The sequence below is a fragment of the Salvelinus fontinalis genome, chromosome 28, assembly GCF_029448725.1.
Source record: "Salvelinus fontinalis isolate EN_2023a chromosome 28, ASM2944872v1, whole genome shotgun sequence".
In the NCBI taxonomy this organism is placed as follows: Eukaryota; Metazoa; Chordata; class Actinopteri; order Salmoniformes; family Salmonidae; genus Salvelinus; species Salvelinus fontinalis.
Window position 1 is genome coordinate 26,647,490 of NC_074692.1, and position 21,162 is coordinate 26,668,651.

A 21,162-nucleotide genomic window follows, 5' to 3' on the forward strand; every position below is an offset into this window, starting at 1 on the left:
AATTTTTCAACAATTGTTTACAGACATATTATTTTACTTATAATTCACTGTATCACAATTCCAGTGGGTTAGAAGTTTAATTACACTTAGTTGACTGTGCCTTTAAACAGCTTGGGAAATTCCAGAAAACAATGTCATGGCTTTAGAAGCTTCTGATAGGCTAATTGACATAATTTGAGTCAATTGGAGGTGTATATGTGGATGTATTTCAAGGCCTACCTTCAAACTCAGTGCCTCTGCTTGACATCATGGGAAAATCAAAAGAAATCAGCCAAGACCTCAGAAAACAAATTGTAGACCTCCACAAGTCTGGTTCATCCTTGGGAGCAATTTCCAAACGCCTGAAGGTACCACGTTCATCTGTACAAACAATAGTATGCTAGTATAAACACCATGGGACCCGCAGCTGTCATACCGCTCAGGAAAGAGACGCGTTCTGTCTCCTAGAGATGAATGTACTTTGGTGAGAAAAGTGCAAATCAATCAAAAAAAATAACAAAGGACCTTGTGAAGATGCTGGAGGAAACAGGTACAAAAGTATCTATATCCACAGTAAAACGAGTCCTATATCAATATAACCTGAAAGGCTGCTCAGCAAGGAAGAAGCCACTGCTCCAAAACCGCCATAAAAAAGCCAGACTACGGTTTGCAACTTGCACGTGGGGACAAAGATCGTACTTTTTGGAGAAATATCCTCTGGTCTGATGAAACAAAAATAGAACTGTTTGGCCATAATGACCATCGTTATGTTTGGAGAAAAAAGGGGGAGACTTGCAAGCCGAAGAACACCATCCCAACCCCTGAAGCATGGGGGTGGCAGCATCATGTTGTGGGGGTGCTTTGCTGCAGGGACTGGTGCACTTCACAAAATAGATGGCATCATGAGGAAAGAAAATTATGTGGATATATGGAAGCAACATCTCATGACATCAGTCAGGAAGTTAAAGCTTGGTTGCGAATGGATCTTCCAAATGGACAATGACCCCAAGCATGCTTCCAAAGTTGTGGCAAAATGGCTTAAGGACAACAAAGTCAAGGTATTGGAGTGGCCATCACAAAGCCCTGACCTCAATCCTATAGAAAATGTGTGGACAGAACTGAAAAACTTTGTGCGAGCAAGGAGGCCTACAAACCTGACTCAGTTAAACCAGCTCTGTCATGAGGAATGGGCCAAAATTCACCCAACTTATTGTGGGAAGCTTGTGGAAGGCTACCAGAAACGTTTGACCCAAGTTAACCTTACTAGGGTACGTGGGCGTCCCACCTGGCCAACATCCAGTGAAATTGCAGAGCGCCAAATTCAAAAACAGAAATACTTATTATAAAAATTCATAAAACATTCAAGTGTTATACATCGGTTTGAAGATTAACTTCTTGTTAATCCAACTACGGTGTCAGATTTCAAAAAGGCTTTACGGCGAAAGCATACCATGCGATTGTCTGAGATCAGCGCCCAGCCAAGTAGAGGAGTTACACAAGTCAGAAATAGCGATAAAACTAATCACTTACCTTTGATCTTCATATGGTTGCACTCACAAGACTCCCATTTACTCAATAAATGTTTGTTTTGTTCGATAAAGTCCCTCTTTATATCCAACTGCCAACTGTAAAGTTTGGTGGAGGAGAAATTCATTAATCCACAGGCTCAAACGCAGTCACAACAGGCAGACGAAAAATCCAAATAGTATCCGTAAAGTTCGTAGAAACATGTCGAATGATGTTTATAATCAATCCTCAGGTTGTTTTTGGCCTAAATAATCGATAATATTTCAACCGGACAATAACGTTGTCAATATAAAAGGTAAACAAGAAAGGCACACTCTGAGTCACGCGCATGAAAAACCTCTGGGACACTGTAGGGTCCACTCATTCAGAGTGGTCTTACTCTCTCATTTTTCAGAATACAAGCCTGAAACTATTTCTAAAGACTGTTGACATCTAGTGGAAACCATAGGAAGTGCAATTTGAGTCCTAAGTCAATCGATACTGTAATGGCATTCAATAGAAAACTACAAACATAAAATAATCCCACTTCCTGGATGTATTTTTCTCAGGTTTTCGCCTGCCAAATCAGTTCTGTTATACTCACAGACATTATTTTAACAGTTTTGGAAACTTTAGAGTGTTTTCTATCCAAATATACCAATTATATGCATATCCTAGCTTCTGGGCCTGAGTAGCAGGCAGTTTACTTTGGGCACGCTTTTCATCCGGAGGTGAAAATAGTGCCCCCTACCCTAGTGAAGTTAAACAATTTTAAAGCCAATGCTACCGAATACTAATTGAGTGTATGTCAACTTTTGACCCACTGGGAATGTGATGAAAGAAATAAAAGCTGAAGAAAAAAAATTCTCTCTAATATTATTCTGACATTTCACATTCTTAAAATATACTTACCTAAGACCCCCTGTCTTAGGTAAATATATTTTCAGAATGTGAAATGTCAGAATAATATTAGAGCAATTTTTTTTTCTTCAGCTTTTATTTCTTTCATCACATTCCCAGTGGGTCAAAAGTTTTTAGTAGGATAGTAGGTTTTTAGTAGGATTAAATGTCAGGAATTGTGAAAAACTGAGTTTAAATGTATTTGGCTAAGGTGTATGTAAACTTCCGACTTCAACTGTATATAACTCATTGGTCTTTCTTTCTGTCTTCTCTACAGTCACAGCGGCAGCAGCGCAGGCCTCCCCAAACACCACCACCTGCCCCCCTCACCACACCACCTGAGCAGCCTCCCCTCCTCCACGCCAGCCCTGCCTCTGTCCATAGCCAACCTCTCTACCTCGCACTATTCCTCCCTGCGAAGCCCGGCCCATCGCCATCCGGCCATGTTCGCAACCCCCGCCACACTGCCGCCACCTCCGACCTTACCCACTAACAGTCTTGTGGTCCCTGGGCACCCTGCTGGCACCCCCTACCCAGGTAAGATTGCCCTCCTGACATCTCTGGTAGCAAGGCTAGTCCGTCTGCCTGTCTTGGCAGCGAGAGTGTAGAAACTGGACACGTTCAGCTATGTGTGTATTCTCCTTGTAGTACTAATATGTTTTCTTAGACTTTGCTCAACAGTTATTTGTGACCTGTTCTCTTTATAAATTAATAATAAATCAAATCACATTTTATTTGTCACATACACAGTTTACAGCAGGTATAAAAGGTGAAGCAAAATGCTTATGCGCTAGCTCCCTCAACAAAGCAGAACGTTAATCAATATAATAAATGTAAGAGTAAAAAATAACAAGTAGTAGAGGTAATAATAGGTAATGGTAATGATCTAATGGGACATTTGAGAACAAAGGGCTATTCTGTAACATTAAGTAGCAATTCAGCCAAAGTAACAATCTAATGTGATTTTAAAGTCAATTGTTGCAGAAATGTAAACCCAACTGTACAGTAAAAGCATCCAAGTACAGAGGGAATAAAAGTTAATTATGTGATATTAAGTAGATGTTAACATACCAGGTTACATTGACCTGAAACCAGTGTTGGGGCAGTTACTTTGAAAATATAGTTTACCAAGCAACCAATTAATTCTCAATGGAAGATGTTGAGCTACACTATTGCAAGAACAGATCACTCTGGAGTCAGATGTTAACAGAATGTGTAATTTAGCCTATTAAACACAAAAACTATGTTTCAAGTGAGAATTAGGCAGGTCTGATGCCGAAAAAGAAAGGAAATTCTTGCCTACTGCACCCACCTATATTTTATTTTGGCAAAAAAAAGTAATGTGTAGTTCCAGTAGTTAACTACATCACTACTGTACATGGCAAAAAGTAAATAACTAGTGAAACACTACCAAGATTGGAATTTAGTTCAACTACCACCAAGCTACAGCAAAATGTAATTAAATTACTAAACTCAGCAAAAAAAGAAACGTCCTCTCACTGTCAACTTTATTTTCAGCAAACTTAACGTGTAAATATTTGTATGAACATAACAAGATTCAACAACTGAGACATAAGCTGAACAAGTTCCACAGACATGTGACTAACAGAAATGGAATAATGTGTCCCTGAACAAAGGGGGGGTCAAAATCAATCACCACCAGCTCTTCCACCAAGGCACCTGCAAGTTCCCGGATATTTCTGGGGGGAATGGCACTAGCCCTCACCCCCCGATCCAACAGGTCCCAGAAGTGCTCAATGGGATTTAGATCCGGGCTCTTCACTGGCCATGGCAGAACACTGACATTTCTGCCTTGCAGGAAATCACGCACAGAACGAGCAGTATGGCTGGTGGCATTGTCATGCTGGAGGGTCATGTCAGGATGAGCCTACAGGAAGAATACCACATGAGGGAGGAGAATGTCTTCCCTGTAACGCACAGCATTGAGATTGCCTGCAATGACAACAAGCTCAGTCCGATGATGCTGTGACACACCACCCCAGACCATGACGGACCCTCCAAATCGATCCCGCTCCAGCGTACAGCCATCGGTGTAACGATCATTCCTTCGGCGATAAACGCGAATCCGACCATCACTCCTGGTGAGACAAAACCGCGACTTGTCAGTGAAGAGCACTTTTTGCCAGTCCTGTCTGGTCCAGCGACGGTGGGTTTGTGCCCATAGGCAATGTCGTTGCCGGTGATGTCTGGTGAGGACCTGCCTTACAACAGGCCTACAAGCCCTCAGTCCAGCCTCTCTCAGCCTATTGCGGACAGTCTGAGCACTGATGGAGGGATTGTGCGTTCCTGGTGTAACTCGGGCAGTTGTTGTTGCCATCCTGTACCTGTCCCGCAGGTGTGATGTTCGGATGTACCGATCCTGTGCAGGTGTTGTTACACGTGGTCTGCCACTGCGAGGTGAGGGCCCTTGGAGTGTGGTGTCAGGAAAATAACCTCTCACTCAACGTCAACAAAACAAAGGAGATGATCGTGGACTTCAGGAAACAGCAGAGGGAGCACCCCCCATCCACATCGATGGGACAGTAGTGGAGAAGGTGGAAAGTTTTAAGTTCCTCGGCGTACATGTCACGGACAAACTGAAATGGTCCACCCACACAGACAGCGTGGTGAAGAAGGCGCAACAGCGCCTCTTCAATCTCAGGAGGCTGAAGAAATTTGGCTTGTCATCTAAAACAATCACAAACTTTTACAGATGCACAATCGAGACCATCCTGTCGGGCTGTATCACCGCCTGGTATGGCAACTGCACCGCCCTCAACCGCAAGGCTCTCCAGAGGGTAGTGCGGTCTGCACAACGCATCACCGGGGCAAACTACCTGCCCTCCAGGACACCTACAGCACCCAATGTCACAGGAAGGCCAAAAAGATCATCAAGGACAACAACCACCTGAGCCAATGCCTGTTCACCCCGCTATCATCCAGAAGGCGAGGTCAGTACAGGTGCATCAAAGCTGGGACCGAGAGACTGAAACAGCTTCTATCTCCAGGCCATCAGACTGTTAAACAGCCATCACTAACATAGAGAGGCTGCTGCCAACATACAGACTCAAATCTCTGGCCAATTAAATAAACGGACTTAATAAAGGTATCACTAGTCACTTTAAATAATGCCACTTTTAATAATGTTTACATCCTACATTACGCATCTCATGTATATACTGTATTCTACACCATCTACTGCACCTGCCTATGCCATCGCTCATCCATATATTTATATATACATATTCCTATTCATCCTTTTACATTTGTGTGCATTTGTGTGTAAGGTAGTTGTTGTGACTTTGTTTGAATACTTGTTATATTTTACTGCATCGTCAGAAATAGAAGCACAAGCATTTCGCTACACTCGCATTAACATCTGCTAACCATGTGTATGTGACCAATACAATTTGGTTTGATTTGCGTAATCTGGGCTGAAGAATAGCTTTAAGTGAAATGCCAGAGGATATTTTCTGGTCCGTAACACTGCATGCTGTCAGCTAACTGTTCTTTTATGGCAAGTCCGAGGAAGGGCATGTTAGGTAAGATGTAAGCTGTTCATATTGAAGCTGACTTTTAGTTCTACTATTATGTTAATCTTGTAATATTTACATATTTTTGTCACATGTAAAATGTAGCAGAATTGTATCGTCATATGATTTTGTATCTTCATAAGAGAAATGATTGTTGTCAATTATTCTTTATTGAATTGATACTCTTTTAGTGTGTATTGTACTATAATACACAGTGCTTGACTTGGACTGAACTGAAATAGGTGCCGGTACTCAATTTGTGTGCCGGTACTGTTTATATTTAGGTGCAGGAACTCCATAATACTTTTGAAGTAATATTCTATAAGAGGAACAGGAGCTCAAGCAGTAGAACATTTGAGATGCCGGTACTCAGCTCCGGTGAGCTTCTGCCCAAGTCAAGCACTGGTAATAGACATTTAAGGTAATAGTAGTAGCTAGGATATGTAGCATTAGTGGAGGGAGTCTGCTGTGTTTTCTGCTGAGGTGACTCTTGGTTCTCTCTTGTCTTTAGATACCAGCCTGTTGATATCATTCAACCAACCAATCATGTATTGCCAGCCTCATTCGGGGATTCTGATTGGCACATTGTCACAGGCAACTCTCTTACCACCCCCAATGAGTCCTCACGTAGAAAACCCTCACAGCATGAGCTGGAGAAACAGAGAATGCCAGGTGACTATTCTTTCTTCTCTTCTACCCCGTTGTTAAGACTGACTGGCGTCCGTGCCTTTCTTGTGTCTCCCTTTTTCCCCCTTTTCTCGCTCTCCTTTCTTGCAGAGCTTGACCTCCTGCGGCAGGAGCTGAACAACCGCTTCCTGGTTCAGAGTTCAGAGGGGTGGAGCCGGGGGCCGTCCTCCGCGGGGTCCCCGCTGGCCCCTGTGTCACTCCTGAGGGGAGAGTTTCACCAACACCAGCACATGCATCAGCACCAACACACCCACCAGCACACCTTCACGCCCTTCCCGCCCAGTCTGCCCCCGGCCACCATCATTCCTCCGCCCACCGCACCCCCCATGGTGCGTACCCCAGCCAGAAATGTGAGGATAAGTAAAGCTCCCATATAGTACTTCAACCCCCCTCCTCTTCCTCGTCCTAGTCACCCCAATCGCCAAATGCTCACCCTCCTCCCAACCGATAGGGCCAGAGCCTGCCCTCCTTCCCCACCCAAACATTTGCTATCCATTCCCCCCTCTGCTGGTTGGGTCTCTTGGTCTTTTGCATATTGTCACAGGGACACTGTAACAGTGCGTTTTCACAGAGAGTTGAGGAACAGGAGGCAGGGGCACCTAGTCATCACTACACCCCCATAATAAGGCTCCAACCAACCCGTCATCTCCCCGCCACAGTACACATGTTTGTAGTGGTTCATCCTCAATGCTGAAACCAGACATAACACAGGCGCCTGCTGCATATAATACTACAGTATATAATAATAGACATTATGCTTTTGGACCAGGGTTTTACATGTGCATTAGCCTATATAGAGGGCTGAGCTTCAAAAACATTACAATGCACAAAGGCTCACTATATGCCCCTTTCCTTTACAACACGAGGGAAGCCTGCCCAAACCAACATACGCCAGTACAGTTGATTCAATGTATTTCCTCATTCTCTCGATGAACATGACATGTTTTGCCCTGGAACAAAGGAGACCGATTGAAGGGAGTGTTTTTATTGTTTTCTTATGGATCTGTTTGAAATGTTTTTGAATGTTCTGATTCCCCTGCCATGCACCAGAAACAAAAGGGCCTTCCAACAGATGTGTGGCGTGACTGCCATGCACTGGGGGCTAATGCTCCGCAATGACAAATTCAGAGCCTGTGGTTACACTCAATGACTTCATTCCAGATGAAAGGGAGTGACGTCATTCAGACTGTTTTGATCATGAATAATAGCTTCAGTGCCTTTTTAACTGTAATCAGGCAGCATCGAGTCAGCCATCGAGTCAGCTATTGAGTCAGCCATCGAGTCAGCCAGGGGCAAAACATTGGCAGCTCTAAATCGTAAAAATGTTCCCTGGAAAAGTTAGGGGTATTCATCCATCATTTGGAAAGCAATAGCAATCTGAGAAATCCATTCAGACACGACTCCCATTCATGCCTTTTCAGCATTAGTGTAATAGATATAATCTATCATGTCATGACCCCTAATTAAGAGGCTATGGTCCATTTAGAGCATGGGGCTTTGCTGCATTGCTTTGTGGAATCTAACATGATCCCTGTATGTTAGAAATGCCAGGAAAAGGGCTTAGCTTATGTACATACAGTGTAGAGCTATCTGATAAGCAGTCAGGGAGACTGTTTAGTTTAGATTGTGAATCTCTCAGTCAAAAAGCATGTGTGCTGCTGTTGTTATCTTCTGTCTGTAGCTGATCCCTTCATTCCTCTATATGGCAGCCAGACATTCTTTATATGCACTCTGTCTCTTTTCATCTTCAGAGTTATTTCCCTATCTTGCTAATGCTGTATGGCTTTGTGCACTCACATCTGTATGTTGTGGCTGATGCATTGGTGTTACAATGGGATTTAAGACTGTTAATGTATTCTGTTTTATTGAGACTGTGTTTTTACTTAACCCATGTTGTTTCTCTCCTCTCCTCCCTCCAGCAACATTGCTGTTTCACTTTAATTGTACTGCTTGTTTAGAGAGACAGGAGTAATGTTGTGGTTGTTTTTTAGTGTTTGTCATGATGTGTGTAGTTGGATCGGTCCAGCTGTGCTCACTGTGAGCACTCCATGTCATTTCAACTATGTAACGGCCCTTGGCTAATAGCTGTAATGAATGAAATTATAAATCCTCTGTATTTGTTTATTGTTCTACGCCATCAGGCAGCTGGCCCTGCCAAATGGAAACACTGAGTGTCTATTTTCCCCTCTGTCTTCTTAGGAAAAAGAATATCATTAATTGTTTAAAGATGAAATACCGAGCCTTAATTATCCAAAGCTGTTTACAATAAACCTCTGACAGGCCCTGTAAATGATAAAGCATGAGTTTTATAGACAGCCATAAAGCCACTAGCGAGTATTACTCCCCCAGTGTAAAACATAAAACAGGCCCGAGCTTAAGAAGGAAACGAGAAGGTACAGAGGGAGAACTGGTTTAATGAGCTCGGAAGCTGCCTCAGCGTTTCCACTCAATAGGGTGTCTGTGTTTGATTTGGAACAATTATCGCCCGCAAACACAAACACAAACCCGCCGCTGTGACCGTTCTCTGTGGCGGATGTTGAATGGCCCCACTTCGCTGGGAGGCCAGGCCCAGTCAGAGGAGCTATGCCTAGTGTTGAGCGAGAAAACCTCCTCCTTTCCCGCCCATGTCACAGGGGGGAGACACACACACACACACACACACACACACACATAGAATTAACTGATTCATGTGCGTCTCGTTTTTCCTTTTTTATGAAAACCCAAACCAGCGGCGGTTTGTAAAAACACTCACAAAAGTACCTGCAAATGGTTTGTCTATTTATGAAATAGGAATAAGTTACTGTCAGTTGCAATTAGCAGGTTTTAAAATAGAGGAGCAGTTTTGGCTTACATGCAGTCACACAAAGTCCCCATTCATACATGGGAATTCTCTCTCTCTCTCTCGCTCTCTCTCTCTCTCTCTCTCTCTCTCTCTCTCTCTCTCTCTCTCTCTCTCTCTCTCTCTCTCTCTCTCTCTCTCTCTCTCTCTCTCTCTCTCTCTCTCTCTCTCTCTCTCTCTCTCTCTCTCTCTCTCTCTCTCTCTCTCTCTCTCACTAACTGACAAATATGTAAACTAGATTCCCATGGCTTGGCCTCATGATCAGATACTGTATATGAGGCTATAGTCTTTCTGTTGAGATCCTAATGTCATTATTCTATTAGTATGCTTCGGAAAATGTTTCAATATATTAACCATTTGAGTCGTTCAAAGTTATTTCAGTCTCATGCTGTACATGTTCAAAATGAGCTCTCTTGAAAATGTAGTCGAACCAATTTAATTTCACCTATCAAAGACTGACTGTTCATATACCCAGAGTTATATGATGTTACGCATAGAAAATGTTAATGTCTCTGAGATTTCGCTCTCTGAGTCGTCACACACACTAAAATGGCAACCCCCCATAGTATGTATGTGTCTCTGTGTGCTCCGTTTCCATAACAGAGATCATTGTAAAACCCTACATCTGTCACAGCCTATTAGTTTCACGTCTCCAAATGTTCCACCTAATAAGAAACATAACTCAATCTTCTCGTTTTACACTGAGGCCTTTAAGTAAGGTAGAGAGCTCCCCCCGCCCAAGCATAGTACTGTCTCTAGGCCTAACTCAATGGCTGTTTTTCTGTGCTGCAGACAAATTGGAAAATCCCTAATATTGGCAGTCCATTTGATTAGTCATATCACTGATGATTTAACTTAATCTCAATCTGCAGTCTGGCTGGCCAGCCGCACGCTAAAGAAAAACAAAACATGACCCCAGAATGCTCAGTGTTTCCTTTAAGCCAGCTGCTGTCAGACTTCCTGGGCTTTTGATCGAACTGATGTTGTGCTGAACTTCCTCTCTCCTGTGTTGTTCTGTCACTCAATAGGTGTAATGGGATTTTCTTGCATTCCTTGGATGGTCTTTAGTTCATAGATGCAGAGTTCCTGTTATTGTTATTGGTCCGTTTGGCATCACTGACGTCTTACTCTGCTTTCCCATTCTTTTTTTCCAGTTCGACAAATACGCTCCAAAACTGGACAATCCATTCATTAGACATTCAAATGTAAGTTAACTATTTCCTTTCAACTTCCATCACCATGCTTTTAGCATGTTTTCTGTCAAATAGTTACTGTGGTTAGATATTTGAAATTTGGAGAAAGAAAATATCAATTTATTCTTCTACACGTGTTTATGTGTGAGTGTTGTCTCTTTGTGTCTTGTTGTAATCTGTTTTAAGAAGTGGTTGTGTGTCTCCTCTCCCCCATGCAGTTCTTCCCCTCCTACCCCCCCACAATGCCAGGCATGCCCCCGCTGCTCCCACACTCAGGACCCTTCAGCTCACTGCAAGGAGCCTTCCAGCCCAAGGTTAGCCCCACAGACCTGCACACACACACACGTATGCATTGCGCACACGCACACAAACACACATGCACACAATACACATGCGCGCATGCACACACACTCACTCATTCACTCACACAATACAAAAACACCACATACACACATGCATTTTTTTCACAAACACACCCGCACTGGCAACTCAGCATTCTGCTCATCATCTCACCCAAGAATGAGGCTAGAATTAGGGGACCTGAATACCACCAAAGCCTTCCTTTACAGTCTGTGTACAGGGCAGCAGGCAGCTGCGTTTCAAGTGAACCAGCCTGACAAATCTGCTCCTGCTTCTTTTTTTTCACTATAATAGACTATGCAAACAAGGCCTGTCTTTAAGCTGGCGGGCCTGAGCCGCCCGCCACTGTGCAGGGGGAGATAAGCAGCCGTGTGTGTATATGTGTGTGTGTGTGTGTGTGTGTGTGTGTGTGTGTGTGTGTGTGTGTGTGTGTGTGTGTGTGTGTGTGTGTGTGTGTGTGTGTGTGTGTGTGTGTGTGTGTGTGTGTGTGTGTGTGTGATGATTGGGACCTGGCAGGCGCCCAATAGGCTCTGACCCTGTTGTAAGCCACCAATCAAAGCTGGCCTAAATCCCCTGGTTTTATTCCCTACAGGCTCTATAATGGAGGTCTTTTGTTTCCTGCCTCCAGATGGTTAGAGTACAGTACAGTTAGCCCCCTCCATCCCTCCATTCACCACCTACAGCCAAACGCTGGGCACCACTGAGCATCAGGAGAGGGGTTGGAAGATGGAGGGTGGAGGGTGTGGTGCTAGGAACCACCTGGGATCACCTAGTACTCTGGGATGGATTAAGATCTAGGCATTCTGGTTCTTCTAGACCTCAAAGACAGAGATCTATAATTTGCCGTCTTGTTGATTCTGTACTGGAGACCTCCTAGGAGTGCACGTCACATACAGTTGCTTGCTTTGCAGGGTCTCTTGGTGTGAATCAATGCAGAAGAGGCAGTGTTTTGGAGTGTGTCTATTGTTGCTGTTGTCATTCTGTGCAAAGTCCCCTTTTCCACCATCTTCATTTGCAACACTCTGCCTCTGTCTTTCTCTCTCTTCTTTATCTATCCTCTCTTTTAGTCCTCTAACCCCATAGACGTAGCATCCCGTTCGGGGGCAGTACCTCACACACTCCTACAGAAGGACCCACGGGTACGTAGCCTACTGTCACTGTCCCTCGAAAACACCAAGCCCATGCTTGATGCTTTACAATGGAGATGAAGGAAGTATTGATGATTGTGGCTGTGGGTTGATTATGGTTCATGTTTTCTTCTTTCAACAACACAGGTATCGGATCCTTTCAGGACAGCAGTTAGAGTAAGCCATGATTTCATTTGTCTTCCATGCACTGTCAAATTTACTGCAGTACCAAGTACCAACATGTCATAACGTTGAGTAAATTCTACAGTATCATCGTGTCATAGCATTAAGGTGTTGGGTTTAACCTAGAATAATTTGCTAACTTCCAGAAACCTGGCAAGTGGTGTGCGGTGCACGTCCAGATCGCCTGGCAGATTTACCACCATCAGCAGAAGATGAAGGTGAGCGAGCTGTGTGTGTGTGTGTGTGTGTGTGTGTGTGTGTGTGTGTGTGTGTGTGTGTGTGTGTGTGTGTGTGTGTGTGTGTGTGTGTGTGTGTGTGTGTGTGTGTGTGTGTGTGTGTGTGTGTGTGTGTGGGTGTGTTAGGCAGAAGGAGGCCAAGGGAGGGGAAGGAGGGATGTGCCTGATCCTCTGCCAAATGTTTTATTTTCCCAAGGATTCCTCTCTTTCTATGCCTATTTATGTAGCGGCCATTTTGGTTGTAGTTTGGAAGACTCCTCTTGTCTCTGTCATGGTGTCACTGTCATAGGCACCCCGTCCTCATGGGGTTTAGTGGGCCTAATCAGCTTACCCTGATGTTGTTATGGCACAGTGGGTATGTGTTGGGCATGTAGAGGCATTATGTACTGTATGTTGTCCCTCCTCTCTGATCTCACACAGTGATTACATCACTGATTATAGCAGATTACAAGTCCCTCCTTGAACTATGAAATGACTGGCGTCAATTATTGTTAATTACTACATTTACAAACACTGACAGTGCCACTCTGTTTTCTTTTCTTTCTCATCCTCTACCTTTTCTTTCCCTTTTATTTTCATCTCCCTCGTGTTCTCTCTCTCTCTTTCTCTCTCGCTGCCCACTCTCACCCCTTCTCTCTGACAGCAGATGCAGGTGGACCCTCACAAACTGGACATGAATGGAAAGCTGGACCTGTTCAGTCGTCCCCCTGCCCCAGGGGTGTTTCCTGGGTTTCCCTACACCCACGACTTGGCACGACCCATGTTCTCCTCCACAGGTCAGTACAGGGCTCATGGTCCTCTACCCAGCACAGGGCTAATGGTCCTCTACCCAGCACAGGGCTCATGGTCCTCTACCCAGCACAGGGCTCATGGTCCTCTACCCAGCACAGGGCTAATGGTCCTCTACCCAGCACAGGGCTCATGGTCCTCTACCCAGCACAGGGCTCATGGTCCTCTACCCAGCACAGGGCTCATGGTCCTCTACCCAGCACAGAGGGACATGTCACAGGGTCTTTAGGGCTATTATAGTTTCAGATTTGAACGCTTCCTTTTTGTCTCCCATTGACATCTATGAATGAGACACGAAAGTCCGGCTCTCAAGTCAGAATACCACCCCTACTGCCAACAACCCCACAATTCTGGTGATGTGGACGCCATACCAAATCTACCAAAGCCCATAGTACCTTTCAGAGCTTCAGGTTGAATTATGAGTAGGTCTACTGTTGTCCAATAAGAGTGTAACTCTATGCATATAGACAGATGTTTACTTCCTGGTTACCTGTCACATTTCTTCACACCGGTAATGACACACGGTGTATTAGTGTTCAGCTGTGTTCTATTCTTCTTTACCTGCCCTAGTTGAAGTGCTGTTGTTGTAAATTTTGTCCTAGACATGTGATGTGGCCATGAATATGGATTCTTCTCTATAGTTGCATCCTAAATGGCAACCTATTCCCTACATAGTGCACTATGTAGGGAATATGGTGCCATTTGGAACACAGTTATTTGTGATAATTGACTGGTAGAACCTGCCTTGAAGGCAACATGGAGGCGGATGCCCTTTAGCTTGTAATTATGCAGTATTGTGTCCTGAATTGGCTTGTAATTGGCTCGTTCATGAACCATTCATGAAATATGGGTGAAGAACGTTTTGTAAGAGGTCAACGTCTGTTCATAAAAAAGCCCCCCCCCCCCCCATCCTAAATGCATATACACGTACGAGCGCACACACATCCACAAACACGTGAGACTTGAATATTATGCTAATTGCTATCAAGTCTTTCTCAGACAACCACTGTTAACCCTATGAAACATCAGATATCCTTCACTGTATTTTTGGTGGTTTGCCCTCTTTTTGGATGCCTAGTTAGAGGTTATGACAGATGACTACTGACACCACTATCTGAGTGGAGACACTGAGATGACATGGTCGGTCCACTCTCTCTGGAAGCAAACTACTCGGTTTCGTCCTTCCGTTATATCGGCATCGAACTCATCACCCTCTCTAGGAGAGGGGGAGACCTCGACAATTTATTGTTTAAACGAGAGGCTGTCTGGAGCTTTTAAAGACCTTTGCTCCCTTCGGTCTCAACGTAGACTTTGATCTAAAGCCATTCTTGTGATTATTGTGATTTTTCTATTCATTGTAAATGTTTGTAGGCCTATGTAGCCAAATTGTATCTATGACCGTATGCTATCCATTTATGTTTTTTATATGTTCTATTTATATCTGTAAATTAACCAATGATATCAAGCCACAGCCAGGCCATGATTACAGACACCTGTGTGTGTTCTTTGACACTATATAAACTAGTGACCCGCAGTGTTTGTCATTATACCCTGATGAAGACAGCTTGTCTGTCCAAACGTTAGTTATTAGGTTATTCAATTATTGCATCTGAGCTCCTAGAGTGTATGGCTCTCCTTTTCTTTTTCAACTGTTCTCTCTCTCTCTCTCTCTCTCTCTCTCTCTCTCTCTCTCTCTCTCTCTCTCTCTCTCTCTCTCTCTCTCTCTCTCTCTCTCTCTCTCTCTCTCTCTCTCTCTCTCCTCCCGTAGGTTCTGGCCATCCGGCCGCCTCCCCGTACGGCCCCTCCCCCCACCACAGCGGCTTCCTGCCTCCCAACCACTTGGCAGGTAAGTGGAAATAGCACCACATTTTCAATCCCAATTTTTCCTTTTTCACTTTCTCTCTCTTTGTTGCACTCATATTGAGAATACTACTACAGTCCCATGTAGTTGTTTGTAAAATAAGCTTATAATAGGGAAATAGAGGTTCTGGCTAGTGAAGACGTCCTGCTCCATATCTCACACTCAGTTTAACTTTAGTGCTGTGTAGAGAGACCTCATGAAATCTATCCCCGTGATTCATAAAAGATACCCTTGAGTTACCCTCCTGCCTGTACTGATGTGGAAGGAAGGCCACTCTGGGCTTGTTATGGTAGTTTTTCTAATTTCCTGACTTTATTTTCTAGCTCTTTTGTTCAAGGGAAGGTTTTTTACTGCACAACATTTCATATTGCCTTGGACTTAGGCAGATGGCCTCAGAAAATATGCCATTTTACCTTGAGGCTTCTTTTTATGGCCTCTTCCAGTTCTGCTCGTCTCTTTCACAAACAGAGTAATGGAGGTTTTTGTATTATTCTGTATTTCCCATCAAATAGGTTGTTAGGCTTCAGTGCAGCAAGGTGATTTCACGGGATAAGCTCTTGAGTCAATCCAATTTGAGTTTATAAACACTTGGTGCACAGGGGAGAAATGTTGAGGAATTATGACACTCCTCAAAGATTTTGGGTGAAATTCCTGCCCAAAGAACTAATTCAAGTGTGACGTTCTAGCTGTTGTTTGCTGATATATTGACAAACTGTTGCATTGCATTCACCACATAGAGGAAGTCTTTCAGAACTAGATTAAAGGATCATTCATCATTGATTTAACCTCTGGCATTTTCCAATATGGCTTCTTACTCAATCTTGATAATGTTGTGTCCTGATTCAGGTAGGTATGCATACCTTTCCATTTTGAGTTCTATGTAAACTAGGTTTAACTAAGACACTCGTAGTAGAAAATGTGCTACGTAGAATGATAAAGGTTTCTTCGTCTGGAACCATTTTTGGATCCAGGTAGAACATTTCCCCCCAAAGAAGAACCCTCAAAGAAACCTTTAACCTGGAAACATACAGCCGAAGATCCCTATGGTTCTAGGTAGCACATGTTTTCTCAGAGTGTGCAGGTTCAAATGGAAGTGTGAAACACTGAAGCCTCTCTAAAGCCTACTCAACAAACATTCTCCATTAAAGCAGCTGTGTGCCTGACTGTTGGAGTCCTCCAAATCCCCTGTCCGATTGTAGTCCAGCTCCAACCTAGACCCCATCGTACTCAGTCTCCCATCAGGCAGTGCTTCCCTAGAATCAGGGTCAGAGATTAAAGGCTCCGCTCCATTACGGACAGTGTGGGAGTAAATCCAGTGTGGCCAGAGCAGGCAGCAAGCCTCGCTAGCTAGCTACATACAGTAGGATTAGAGGAAGCAGGATAGCAGCGCTAGAAAACCCACAGCTCCGCTTGTAAGAGAAAAGCAGAGTGGAACGAGTGGCCGGGCTCCTCCAGCCAGCTCAGCTAATCCCTGTTTGGCATTTTGCAGATCCTTTCAGTCGCTCCAGTACCTTTGGCGGCCTCGGCAACCTTTCAACCAGTGCCTTCGGAGGATTAGGCAACCCCTCGCTTGGTAAGCGCCAGCCCCCCGCCCCTCCCCGAGTGGGCCAGGGAGGAACGAAATCAAGGCACTTAGTTCTGCATCAAATGCCAAAATAAAACTAACACGGAGGAACAAAAAGGCAGGCAGCACAGCTCTCTCTCTCTGTCTCTCCGTCCACCCCCCTCCCCAGTAGCTTGGCTTTAATCTGACAGCAACACTGCCAATGCACACAGCACTCACAGGCTTTCTGTTAGGTTGCTATTCATGTATTAATTATTCTAAAAGCCCCCTCATCACCACTGTGGAGGGTTTTCTCCCTCTCTCGCCCTCTCCCTCCCTCTCTCTCTCTTATTCTCCTCTGCCAAATCAGTTGCCCTGTAGCAAAATGGATTTCAGTGAAATAGACACCCTGTGGAATGCTAAGGTCTCCCTGGCTTTTCACTACCCTCACCCCAGAGGGTAATTGAGTCCCCCCCCCATCCGCCCCCTTTCCAGTGAAAAGGCCCTGAGAGAGGAGTGAATGGGGGAGCAGAGCAGAGTAGGATCTGTTTCAAGCAGCTAGAAGTGCAGAGGGGGAAGCCATTAACCTGGCCAGTCTTTGTAAAGCAGAGCTGCTTGCAGCAAGAGACCGCTCAGAACTCTCAAGACAAAGACAAAGCTGCTATTGTGTTGATTTTCTTTTTCTTTCTTTCTTTCCTCTTGTCTTCAGTCTCTCCATCTTATGTTGTGTGTCCAGGAGGGAGTTTAGTTTGGTTCGCTTACACTCTTTTCTCCCTGTCGCCTCTCCTTCAGGCTCCAACAGTGTCTTTGGCCATAAAGAGGGCCCAGGGGGCCTGCCAGGCTTCAGCAGCCCTCACCATGACACCTGGAACAGGCTCCACCGGACCCCACCCTCCTTCCCCACCCCTCCGCAGTGGCCCAAGTCTGCAGACACGGAGCGCAGCAACTCAGCAAACAGCCACGAGCGTGAACGAGAACGAGAGAGGGAACGGGAACGGGAGAGGGAGAGAGAACAGGAGAAAAGGGATTCATCCATCAGCAAAGAGGATAAGGATAAAGACAGGTATGTAGTTTGTATGAATACAACTCTGAATTATTTGTATTAGTTGTAAGTAACTCAAGTGTTTGTTATTTGAATGCTAATTTTCATGCACACATATTTCCAACTAAAGTAAAAAATAAAATAAAAACTCCATTCTAACCTTCTGATAAATACACATTTTTATTTTGTTTGTGCCCCTCAGAGATTTGATTGACCGTAACCGTCACTCCAACCGTTCGTCCCCTGCATCGGCCCCAACCAGCTACCAGATCAGTAGCCTGATCCGCTCTAACAGCCAGAACTCCAGCGACTCGGGTCGCCACCACAGCGGCAGCGTGGACCGGGTACGGGAGGCAGAGAAGGAGAAGGAGCTCCCGGAGCGCCACCGAGAGGTGGCAATAGTGGGGGAGGTCAAGGTGAAGGAGAGCCGCTCCCCTGGAGGAGGGAAGGAGGTGACAGACAGAGACAGACGCTCCTCAGAAGACTCCAACAAACCAGCCCACCGCACCCCCTCCCCCTACTCCAAGGCTGTCCTATCTGAGACAGGCATGAAAATGGCTGGTGGCCCCCCACCCACGCTACTCAAGGATGGGGACAGGGACAGGAAGGAGGTTCGTCCTTCCTCTGGGGGGGACCTGCTGCTGCACAAGGTGAAGAACGACATGAAGATCAAGGAGGAGCGCAAGGAGGACCAGGATGTGGTGGTGGTGAGCTCCGAGCCTGGCCCTCAGCCTGCTCCTCCTCAGCCTCTACCTCCTCCACCTCCCCAGCCTGGTCACCACCACCACCACCACCACCACCCTCCTCTGTCCCAGCAGCCCCCGCCCCCCTCTCCACGCTGCAGTGAAATGCCCACCCACGGCTCCCTGCACGGGGTGCACATGGCCCACTCCTTGCCCCTCTCCATGAGCGCCATGCACCAAATGAGCAGTCTCAACGTGCTAGACCGGGCTCGCATGGCTCCATTTATGGGGGTCAGCCCCCTGGCTGCTGCTGCAGGGAGGGACCGGATGCCCCACCAAGCCTTCCCCTGGGACCCACTGAGGGAGGCCTACCGCAACATGGACCTGCAGCGCAGGATGGACTTCCATCTGAGGGCGGAGCAGGCCCAGCGCTTCCCCAGCATATACGAGCAGGAGCGGGCCTACCGGGAGAGAGAGGCCCATGACTACTCCCACCACGAGCACCTGCTGGAGGTACGGCGGGAGCACGAGAGGATGAGGCAACAGGCAGAGGAAAGAGAGCGCCAGCACCTGAGGGAGGAGCTGGACCGAGCGCGGCTTCACCAGCTGCACCAGTCCCCCATGGAGGGACACCTGCCACACATGCCCCCCTTCATGCCCCACCTGGGCGGCATGCCCTACCCCAGACTCAGCCCCTCCACTGGACACAATGGCCTGCTGAACCGGACGCCCCCCACCGCCGCACTTAGCGCCCCCCCTCCACTAGTGGCAGCAGGGAGCGCCAGACCAGCCTCCCCCAGAAGGACTACCCCCCTCACCACCCAGGACCCCCGAGATTACTCCCCCTCCCGCAACCCCAAAGAAGTGGAGGCACGGTAGCTTTACATACAAACAAAGGACATGGATGCTTAAAAAGACTCACTCCCCAATTTGGAACCTTCTAGAGCGAACAAAATGCACTGCTTTACAATGGAGAAAGGCATTAGTAAACGAGGAAACAGTATGATTGTACAAAGGAAAGATTTGTAAGGTTGAAGAAGCACATGCCATGATTTTATTTGACATGGACAGGCTGATGAGAATGTTGGTTAGAAGAACACGAATCAAAAAGTATGTGTACGTTTGTTTCCGACATAAAATTTGATATTAATATATTAATCTAAAACCTTTTTCGATTTTGAGCGAAAAGTGAGATTCTGATTAAAATGAGTTTGTACATTTCCTATCCTTGTTCCATGTATAGACATCATTTTTATGAATTTGTATTTTGTGCGTTAGTCTCTTATTTTCAATATCCCAGTCCATTGTGAGACATATGAAAGATGATGCTCCACAGTACAGACTGGACTTTTTACCCTTACAACAGTAATATAACCTCATGGTACATGGAAATACTCATTTGCATTTTATTTGCTTTGCCTTTGAGATATGCAGACAAATATATATTACGAGGTCTTTGTTCGGTCTCTGTAAAGAAAATTCATGTAAATATCTTGTTGATATTCCTTGCAGCAAAATTACAATGTAAATTTATTAGGCTTTTTAAATGTTTCTAGAAAAACAAATTAAATCAAAACTGAACCACTTGCCGGTTGGAAACCATGGTAACAGACGATCCTGTCCAATGGGAGGGAAGGAGGGCGGGCATCAGAAGGGGGCTGGAATGATCATCTGCAATCTATGCAAAGAGGCGCTGAGCACCCCGAAGGAGAGCCACCTGGAATGGAATGGACACTGTTGGAGAATGTTGATTCAGTGAGAGGAACTTGGAATAACTCAACATGTTTTTTTCCCAATGATGGCCATGGAATTATAAACCTACAGACTTCCCCGTTACAGAGAAACTGTACCAGAAGCTTACATGCAGCCCCAGTAAAATGAATTGACAGCAAAGGAAGACACTTTTGATTGGCCGGCAATAGGACTTTCTCTGTCGACCGTTGTGGTGTTGTGCAGTTGTTGTTTTTTAGACTTGTATACAAAACAAGTAGAGTTTTAGGCGTGCAAAAAAAATGAAAACGAACATTCATGATTTAAAATTGTACGGAATAAAGTTTGGACCTAATATCTGCAGTTTGTTGCTTTTTATTCACCTGTATGATCATTCTCTGAGACCAGGGTTACTGGCTGTAACCCCCTCCTAATTGTAGAATGGTGATATAACAATAATTCACAAATCACTAAAGGAAACAATTTTTCATGGATTTGCCAATACTGCCAGTGTCTTAGCTGGCTCATTTCATTTAGCACATTGCTAACAAATCATAAACTAAATACAATGGAGCCAAGGAGGGTTCTGTTCTAATTCTGTTCATTTGACTGTAATCTCACATGGATCAGCTGCAGATCTCTCACAGGTCTCCTGGGGGATCGATGGGATTGGGAAGAGAGGCAATAAAGGGTGGGACTAATAGGACATTGATTTTGTAAGAAAGCAGGTTTTAAGTGTTTGTGTTGCAGGTAACCGCTATTGACTGACGGACGAGCGGAGTATTGACCTGCGGTCTGGACTCATTAAGAGGAGCCATGCCTGGGAGAGAGGCAGTGGGTGTTAGAGGAGAGCCTCTCTCTCCCCTGCCCTCTCTCTCTCCCCCATCCTCTCCCCACGCTCATCTGTTTCGCTAATGAGCCTGGAAGGTCCACCGCAGCGGTCCAAGAGGGGTGCACATAGACATCCACTCCCGCTATCAATGAGGGTCTC

The 21,162-nt window shown here is 45.4% G+C and overlaps 1 protein-coding gene across 10 annotated transcripts in view; it reads left to right on the forward strand.

Annotated features, from left to right (window-relative positions):
- LOC129826514 (autism susceptibility gene 2 protein-like) overlaps positions 1-20,526 on the forward strand; it is a 472,035-nt gene extending 451,509 nt beyond the window's left edge. For 3 of the 10 annotated variants that reach the window (XM_055887323.1, XM_055887327.1, XM_055887328.1), the window contains 12 exons: positions 2,663-2,922; positions 6,696-6,955; positions 10,599-10,649; positions 10,856-10,951; positions 12,065-12,136; positions 12,272-12,301; positions 12,454-12,525; positions 13,187-13,319; positions 15,101-15,178; positions 16,683-16,766; positions 17,529-17,799; positions 17,981-20,526. In XM_055887323.1, the coding sequence (XP_055743298.1) occupies positions 2,663-2,922; positions 6,696-6,955; positions 10,599-10,649; positions 10,856-10,951; positions 12,065-12,136; positions 12,272-12,301; positions 12,454-12,525; positions 13,187-13,319; positions 15,101-15,178; positions 16,683-16,766; positions 17,529-17,799; positions 17,981-19,340 (2,767 nt within the window). In that variant the 3' untranslated portion in view covers positions 19,341-20,526. Of the gene's footprint in view, positions 1-2,662; positions 2,923-6,429; positions 6,591-6,695; positions 6,956-10,598; positions 10,650-10,855; positions 10,952-12,064; positions 12,137-12,271; positions 12,302-12,453; positions 12,526-13,186; positions 13,320-15,100; positions 15,179-16,682; positions 16,767-17,528; positions 17,800-17,980 lie in introns of all 10 variants that reach the window. The other 7 variants (XM_055887324.1, XM_055887325.1, XM_055887331.1 and 4 more) reach the window with 7 other exon arrangements.
- The last annotated feature ends 636 nt before the right edge of the window (positions 20,527-21,162 follow it).